Source organism: Macaca fascicularis, chromosome 15 (assembly GCF_037993035.2).
Source record: "Macaca fascicularis isolate 582-1 chromosome 15, T2T-MFA8v1.1".
NCBI classification, from domain to species: domain Eukaryota; kingdom Metazoa; phylum Chordata; class Mammalia; order Primates; family Cercopithecidae; genus Macaca; species Macaca fascicularis.
Window position 1 is genome coordinate 60,229,086 of NC_088389.1, and position 8,941 is coordinate 60,238,026.

Sequence of the window (8,941 nt, forward strand, 5' to 3'; positions counted from 1 at the left end):
ATCTCTAAAAAAATTTTTTTGGGGTATACAAATATATATACAAATGTATATATATTTATATAAGCACAAAATTTAAAAACGGGGTATGGTGGCTCATGCCTGTGGTCCCAGCTACTCAGGGGGTGGGGGGACTGAGGTGGGAGGATCACCTGAATCCAGGAAGTCAAGGCTACAGTGAGCTGAGATCATGGTGCAGAACTTCAGCCTGGGCCGCAGACAAAGACCCTATCTCAGACAAAAACAAAAAATTTAGTTTCCTGATCTAGGTAAGTCATAAAATGACTCTCCAGCATTTACCCTATTCTTACCCTTTCTGCCCCTTCTCTGCCTTTGTAGGTTCCAGCAGATGCAATTCACAGAAGGTTCAAGGTTTAGGCCAGTGCATGTGGCTGTGAACACCAGATGGAAGAAGAGCATTTTCAATGCCCGCAGTGCAGAAACTCAGTGATATGCTCTGTTTTTCAGTGGAGGGGGGCACTTGGCATATGAACTCACACCACAAGAATCACATTTGAGTTAATGTGTGTTTATGTTGTGGTGACAAAAAGGGTAGGAAGCCAAGCATGCTGGTGTGTGCCTGTAGTCCCAGCTACTCAGGAGGCTGAGGCAGGAGGATTGCTTGAGCCCAGGAGTTCAAGGCTGCAGTGAGCTATGATCATGCTACTGTCCTGCAGTCTGGGCAACAGAGCAAGACCCCATATCTAAAAAAATAAATAAATAAAAATTTAAAAAGTAGGATTAGATGTAATACAATGTTATCTTCTGCCTCATAGATAGCTTGAAAATTCTGAGATTCTTCACTAATATATCTAACTCTTCATCCAATTGAAGATATAAAAAACATTTTTAAATTCTGTGTTAACTTTTGTTTTTAAAAGTTATCCCATGCTAAACTCTGAAAAACTATATAATTCTTCATATTAGTATAGACTTTACAATGCATTTTAAAATATATTATCTTGTTTGGTATCTCAGTAATATTATGGATTAATTGTGCTTCTGGGAGCTAAGCTGCAGCCCTAACCACCATTTAGAAAAGGGGTCAGCAAATGATAGTCCAAAGTCCAAATCTGGCCCACAGCCTGTTTTGGCACTACCTGAGAGCTAAGATTGGTCTTTACATTTTTAAAGGATTGTAAGCAAAACAAAACAAAAACAACCCAGAGAAGAAGACATGACAGAGACTGGTGGGCAAAACTGAACGTACAATCTGGCCCTTTACAGAAAAACCCCTGATCCCACTCCTCGATTTAGAACATTATTTTTCTGAAACTCATTTTGAGTTCCAGAAAGGTTATTTACAGAAAGGTTATATTGAGTTCCAGAAAGGTTACTACAGAAAGGTTACATTTTTGGGATATCACATGCTTCTAAGTCAGAGAGTGTTTATTTTTAAAGGATGTATTTATGTAGCCATGTGAGAAAACATATGAATAGGATATAAATGGCAAGTATGTATTATCCCATTCATATATGTAAAATGAGGAGGTTATACAAACCTATGTTTGCACATCTGTGGAAAATTTCTAGAAGGATAAACAAAAATATGCTAACAATGGTTACCTTGGGGCGGATTCTCGGGACTCACTGCAGAAGGGGACTTTTTGCTTTATTCTGTTCAGTACATTATGAATTTTCTGTCTAATCACAAACATGCGTTATTTTTATATGTGGAACATGAGGAAAGTAAAATGTCTAGAACTCAAGCTGGAATGGATTGGATATGTTAGTGCATCTTAATAAATAAGTTAGGCCGGACACAGTGGCTCACACCTGTAATCCCAGCACTTTGGGAGGCTGAGGTGGGTGGATCACTTGAGGTCAGGAGTTTGAGACCAGCGCGGCCAACGTGGTGAAACCCCATCTCTACTAAAAATACAAAAAATAGCCAGGTGTGGTGGCACACACCTATAATCCCAGCTACTCGGGAAGCTCAGGCGGGAGAATTGCTTGAACCTGGGAAGCAGAGTTTGCAGTGAGCTGAGATCGCACACTGCACTTCAGCCTGGGTGACAGAGCGAGACTCCATCTCAATAAATAAATTAATTAATTAAATAAATAAGACATATATATTTAAATAGATAACTATATATCTTCCCTCTCTTCCATTTAGTAAATATGGTTAGAGGCATTTTTACTTTTTCCTAGAGCGTAACATATGGATCACAATACCAAAAACCACCCAGGTCATACATTGGCTGTGGAGCTGAGCTAGTTTGGAACAGGCAGACTGGCTAAGTCTGGGCAACTTTGTCCCTGAGGGTGCACTGATGTTTTCTGTTCTTCCAGAGACAGGGTTATGAATAAGGTGCTGTGCCTCCAGGCAGAAGACAGGCGCCCATGTGGATGATGTTGCTGGCAGGTCTGAGCCACCAGAGAGCTCCTTGACCCAATGCTTGCCAAAACTGTGTGGTTCATCCAGTCTGGAGTCTCTGCCTGCAGATCCTCCACTCACTCGTCAGCTCCACACACTGGTTCACTGTCTACTTGCATGTAGTGAGCTAGACTATGTGAGTGGTAGGAATTGCTCTTCCCGCATACCTAGGGCTGGACCTTGCCACTGTCAGAATGGGAAGTCTGAGCTCAGTCACTTGAGTCAACAGTAAAGGGGAGGCGTGGAGTCCAAGATTGGCTGTGCCCCCTCTGGATAAGGTGGCTCTACTGATGCAGAGGTGGGCAGACCTAGGAGAAAGGCCATGCTGTAATGTTGGCAGGTGATGGAGCAGAGCCTGTGTTGGAGGTGCAGTAGAGTTGCCAACGGACTTGGGAGTTCAGGTTCTGCTGGGATTAGGGGAGGAGTTGAGATATGAGAGAACTGGCAGAACCAAGGCAGGATCTGAGTCCAAGAGGGGATAGGCAAGGTATCCAGGGCACTCAGGGACCTCAAGGCAGGGACCTCCTCATCATCCTGGAGCTGGAGATTTGTATTTCTTAGTTTTTTGCCTAATATCTGATCTTTGCCAACATACAAGGTCACATATGAAAATAGCTTAAAAATACAGTAGGATGACGTAAATAATTAATGATTAAAACTAATGAGCCAAGGGAAAGCAAGTGATGTTAAATGGGAGGCTGAGACAGGGGATGGCTTTGAAAACTGAACTGATTTTGGAACCTCTGCCCACAGAAAGTGAGTCATAATTTGTGGTCTAAACCTAACTGGGAAAAATTGTTAGGTTAAAAAAGAAATCAGTGTTCTCCAGAGGACTTTAATAGGATCCAGCATCTCACAGCATAATACAATCATGTACCATATAACAATGTTTTGGTCAAAAATGGGCTGCATGTACAACAGTGGTCCCTTGAGATCCTAATATCATAGTTTTACTGTTTCTTTTCCTGTTTAGATATATTTAGGTACACAAATACCACTGTGTTACAATTGCATGCAGTATTCAGTACAGTAACATGCTGTACAGGTTTGTAGCCTAGGAGCAATAAGATATACCATGTAGCCTAGATGTGTAGTACGCTATACCATCTGGTTTTGTGTAAGTACACTCTATGGTGTTTGCACAATGACAAAAGTGGTGATGCATTTCTCAGAACATATGTCTGTCATTAAATGACATATGATGTATTCAAAATGTCTAAGCTATAATCCAAAATCACTCAAAAAAGTACTAGGAAAATTTATTATCAATGGAAAAGACAACCAATTGATGCCAATCCCAAGATGACTCAGATGTTGGAATTATCAAAGACTTTAAAGCAGTTGTTATAGCTATCCTATAAGAACTAAAGGTGAACACTCCTGAAATGAATGGAAAGATAGAAGTTCTCAGGAGAGAAATAGAAACTACAAAAAAAGAACCCTATGGAATTTTAGGATTAAACACTACAATGTCTAAAATAAAAATTCAGTTTAATGGGCTCCATATCAAAGTGAAAGTGACAGAGAAGAGAGTTAGTGAGTCAGTGAACTTGCAATAGGTAAATTGAAATTATCCAATCTGAAGAACACAGAGGAAAAACACTTAAAAAATGAACAGAGCATCAAGAATTTATGGGACAATATTAAAGGTCATGCATATGCATGCCATTGTATTCCTGAAGGAGAGGTGAAAAAGATGGCAAAAATAAAAATTGATGAAATAATGGCTAAACACTCCTAAAATATGGTGAAAGATACATAGATTTAAGAAATCAGCAAGGCCAGGCACACACCTATAATCCCAGCACTTTGGAGAACAAGGGTGGTGGATCACTTGAGCCCAGGAGTTTGAGACCAGTCTGGCCAACATAGGGAGATTCAGGTCTCTTAAAAAAAAAAAAAAGAAAAAACAAAAAATCCAGGACTGGTGGCATGTCTCAGCTACTTGGGAGGCTGAGGTGAAAGGTTTACTTGAGCCTGGGAGGTTGAGACTGCAGTGAGCCATGATTGCACCACTGCACACTGCACTCCAACCTAGGTGAAGGAGCAAGGCCCTGTCTAAAAACAAAAAACAAAAAACAAAAAAAAAAAAAGAAAAAGAACGAAAAGAGAAAAAGAAGAAACTCCACAAATCTGAAATAGGATAAATTCAAAGAAAACAATGTCCAGACACATCATCACTAATCTACTGGAAATGAGAGGTAGTGAAAACTATTTTGAAAGCATCCAGAGAAAAGTTACAAAACAGAAATTAAATGATTTATTGTAGCAGAACTCAATGAAATTGAAAACGGAACAACAGAGGAATATTAGTGAACAAAAACCTGGTTATTTCAAAGGATTAATAAAATTGGTAAACTTCTAGCCCGATTGGCCAAGAACAAAAAGAGAGAAGACAGATTCCTAATATATCAGGAATGAAAAAGATGACATTAATACAGACCTTACAGATACTAAAAAGATTAAGGGAATACTACACACAACTCTATGCTCATAAATTGAATATCTTAGATGAAATAGACCAATTCCTGGACAGACACAAACTATCAAAACTCACTCAAAAAGGAAATGGAGTAGCTAGGCTATTTGAGGCAAGGGGCACGTCATTGTGAAGCCTGAGGCTGGCTTGGCAGTTTTACCTCCAGTTTGAGCCTCAAATCATCTTTAAGGCTTAGACATTCCAGATCTTGGGCACCAGAACTGTTGGTGACGGGGGGCATTTCTTGGTCACTGGAGCCCTTGACCACTCATGGCCATTTAGCTTCTGGACATCTCCTGGCTCACTGGCTTTCAGGACATCTTCTGGGTGTGGTTTAGTAGTTGGAGTCTCCTTGGACTTCCTATCTCCTCGACATCGTGGCTCTTGAAGGAATCCCTAAATCTCCAACATCTTTTTCCTAAAGTGAAAACTCTGAGAAGATGCTCTCCCCTGTGCTGAGCCGCTTCAGACCCTCTGCCCTCTGTCCTCTGCCTCTAGGTACTGCTCCTCTATGGCCAGAGTCTGTTGGGACATAACTCCACTCTCATCCATTGGGTATGTCCTGCCATTGTCTGACTTGAAGTGATTTTGGACTGCCTTTCTTGTCCCCCTTACAGTCTCACTCTGACATGATTTGTCCATGAAGATGATAAGAGGAGCTTAAAAGTTTGCCTGCTTTACTTCTTGGACTCACAGTCCTCTGTGACCAAATCTCAGGGCCTTCTGGACTTTCTGCTTATAGCTGAGGGAGCAGGGAAGGAATCTCTGGGGTGAGGACTGAATTTTTTTGTGATCCTCTTGTCTGCTGGCTTCAACTTATCTAACGGTTTCTTTCAAGGATCTAAGCAACCTCAGCTTAGCCATCATGGAAGCATGGGTGGCTGAGGGAGAAAGGTGGACTTGGGAAGAGCCATGATTGGGCCTCTGTCACCTTAAGTTTTATGGATTCAACCACCTTGAGAGGTAAGCTATACCTCTATCTCTGCCACACTCAAAACCATACCACCTGGGCTTCTAGTGCCTATGTAGCACTTGAATCAAGAAAGGAAAGCTTCCAAGAGGTATTCAGGCAGTATTTGGATTCACTGAGGGTGCCAAGGTTTCAGTTTCCAGGAAGATACAGGACTTCCCAGAAGGGGGCGGTATATAGTTGGCAAGAGTCATGAGCCATGTCAATGGTCTCCAGCCTGGGACATTCGTCCAACTTCTTGTCCAAGTGAATGGCTCTGGTCTGGGTTCTCTTTTGGACCCCAGATAAGTCATTCCTTTAGTGACACTTCAAGCTACTTCTTGTCTCCTCAGAGTCGGACCTTAGGCTCCTCATGGGGTAGCTTTTTAAGCACCAGAATAGATTTTTTTTTCCTTTTTACCCTTCCTCAAGTTGGGCTCCATACTCTGCCTGTCATTCCCTACTGGAACTTTGCTGGGCCTCTCACAGGAAGCTTCCAGTCACCTTGGTGCCATCTTTCTTAGATCTTTCCTTGCTGCTTTGACCCTTACCACAGAGGACTGTATGTGTCCACGCTTGCCCTTTGGATGAGAATTTGTTCTCAGGCTGTATCTGTGCCAGGTGGGACTGGTGTTGGATGATGCTTTTTCAATGGTGGTGCTCCTATTGCCCCCAGATCCTGCTGCTGATGGGACATTCTCCAGCAAGGATGGAGATGGGTGCTCAGGTCTGAGAGGCCAATGTTGAGAGCCGAAGGATTCAAGGTTTCCTGAGATCTTTGGACCAAAAAAAAAAAGGTAAATGCCACAAATATTCTAGTTGCTTTTGCAACAAGTGCCAATTCAGGTATTGAATTTCCCTTGGGTTGAGAGACTCTACCTCTTCCTGGGCTCTAGGGAAAGATACCCCACAGGCCCTAATCTGGGGTGAGAGTTAGAATGGGAGAGAGGATTGAAGGTGGGCCTGAGGTGGGGCTGGGATTGGGACAGGGACAGGGGATGCAATGCAGATTCTTCAGCCTAAATTAGGCTGGGGGCCATTAGGAGAGCACTGAATAAGACAAATGGAAAATCTAGTGGGGATCAACTACCAGAGACCAGGACTGTAACCTCCAGGAACTCGCTGTGCAGAGGGCAGACCCCAGAAGAGCTGGCTCTATTCATGTTGCATATGGTTCTGCCAGGTTTTGGGATCTGGGAGCTGCTGAGAAGTGTCCAGACTGATTTGTCTTCAGTATTCCACAAGAGTTGGGAGCCTGTGGTGTTTTGCATGTCAGCAAGACATTGACTGTAAAGTAGACCCAGAAGATTTCTCTCCTCCTGCATTTCTCTCTTCCTTAACCTAGAAATGCACTCTCTTTGTGACCTGTATCTCTAGAGCTCCTGGATATCAGGGCTGAGGAAGACAAGCTACCATCTTAACACCTGCTGGCAGAGTCGCCTAGAGACAGGCGTCTGAGGGAGAGAGGGCCCAGGCAGAGGAGCTGTGGAAGTTAAAGGGGAACCGGAAGGAGTAGCATCTTCCCCAGCCCCCATAAACAGCAGAAGTTCAGCTTCTATGGTCAATCTACTTGACCCTCCCAGCAGGAATCATCTTGCTGCAAGCTGCCCTCATCAGGAAGCCTGCCCAGATGGCTGCAAAAGTCAGGAGATACAAGCTTCAGCCAGAAGCAGAATGGGGGCTGGGCACGATGGCTCACACCTGTAATCTCAGCACTTTAGGAGGCCAAGGGAGAAGGATTGCTTGAGGTCAGGAGTTCGAGACCAGCCTGGCAAACATGGTGACCCTGTCTCTACAAAAAATACAAAAATTAGCTAGGTGTGATGGCAGGTGCCTGTAATCCCAGCTACTCAGGAGGCTGAGGCAGGAGAGTCGCTTGAACCCAGGAGGTGGAGGTTGCAGTGAGGTGAGATTGCACCATTGCACACCAGCCTGGGTGACAGAGCAAGACTCCATCTCAAAAAAAAAAAAAAAAAAAAAAAAGCAGAATGGGGATAGGTAGAAGGCCCAGCAGGCCTGGTGGGAGTTACATTCTGCCACATCATGGGCATTGTGGCACTTCCCTTGTTCCTCATGCTGGGGCTTTCTTTCACATTCCCTTCCTGTGGGATTCCCCTCCCATGCCAACCCCAGCAGCACTAGGGCCCTGGAGTCACACAGGCCATGCTAGGAAAAGGGGTACAGGAAAGGCGAAGAGATTAATCAATACCTGCTTTTCCAAAGAGCAAGCAAGTCCAGTGTCAACATAAGCTCCTTTCTGGCAATCTCTCCCAGCTGGGAAACCAGGGGACTCAGTCACATGTGGTGAAGGTAGGAGCAAAGGGTTCATAGAGAAGACTGGGGAAGGTCCTGGGACACTAGACTCTGACAGCCCCAGCCGCTGGTACAGAGTGGAGTGGTCAGTGACAACAGTCCACAAGCTCAAGTATGTCACCACGTGTTATACTTAAAAGTGCTTTCTTACACATTATCCCGTGTGATCTACATACCTGTGCTGTAGGGGATACAGGCCAAGTGTATCTCAAGGAGGAATCTGAGCCTCAGGGGAAGTTAAATGATTTGTCCAAAATCAGAACCTCAAAGGTTCACCTCTAGCTACTCTTCCCACTGCATCGCACAGCGCCATCTAGTGGGTGAGGCCCATGGGCCATCTCTATCATTCTTTCATTTCAGGGGATGGACAGAGCAGGCAATCAGCTAAGTATTCCAGATTCAGATTCCTTTTTTTGAGTGTCCCTGCTGGGGGCTTTGTCTTCTGAGAGTAATGAGCTCTAGCAGCTGACACAGCCTTAGAGGCTGTAGACCGGGGTCCTCATGCGAAAGGAGAGATTAAGGTTAGACCTTGAGAGTTCTAGGCTGAACAGGCAGAACCTTCTACTATTGACTGAATGTTTGTATCCCCCCAGTTCATGAGTTGAAATCCTAATCCCTGGTCCAACAGTATTAGGAAGTGGGGCCTTTGGGAGGTGAGTAGATTGTGGGGGAGGAGCCTTCATGAATGGGATTAGTGGCCTAATAAAAGAGACCCTTGAGAACCCCGTTGTCTGTTTTACCATGGGAGGACATAGTGGGCCTCACCAGATACTGAATCTGCCAGTGCCCTGATTTTGACCTTCCCACCCTTCAGAACTGCGAGAGA

General features: G+C 44.0%; 1 protein-coding gene across 7 annotated transcripts in view; it reads left to right on the plus strand.

Annotated features, from left to right (window-relative positions):
• The window catches only part of TRMO (tRNA methyltransferase O), a 32,916-nt gene extending 25,137 nt beyond the window's left edge, over positions 1–7,779 (plus strand). For 3 of the 7 annotated variants that reach the window (XR_012424540.1, XR_012424541.1, XM_074017014.1), the window contains one exon: positions 337–724. Coding sequence is in view for 5 of the 7 variants with exons in the window: in XM_074017014.1 (XP_073873115.1) it covers positions 337–395 (59 nt within the window). In the remaining 2 variants the exon portion in view is untranslated. Of the gene's footprint in view, positions 1–336; positions 1,157–6,478 lie in introns of those variants that run through there. The other 4 variants (XM_045373506.3, XM_074017019.1, XM_074017013.1 and 1 more) reach the window with 2 other exon arrangements.
• The last annotated feature ends 1,162 nt before the right edge of the window (positions 7,780–8,941 follow it).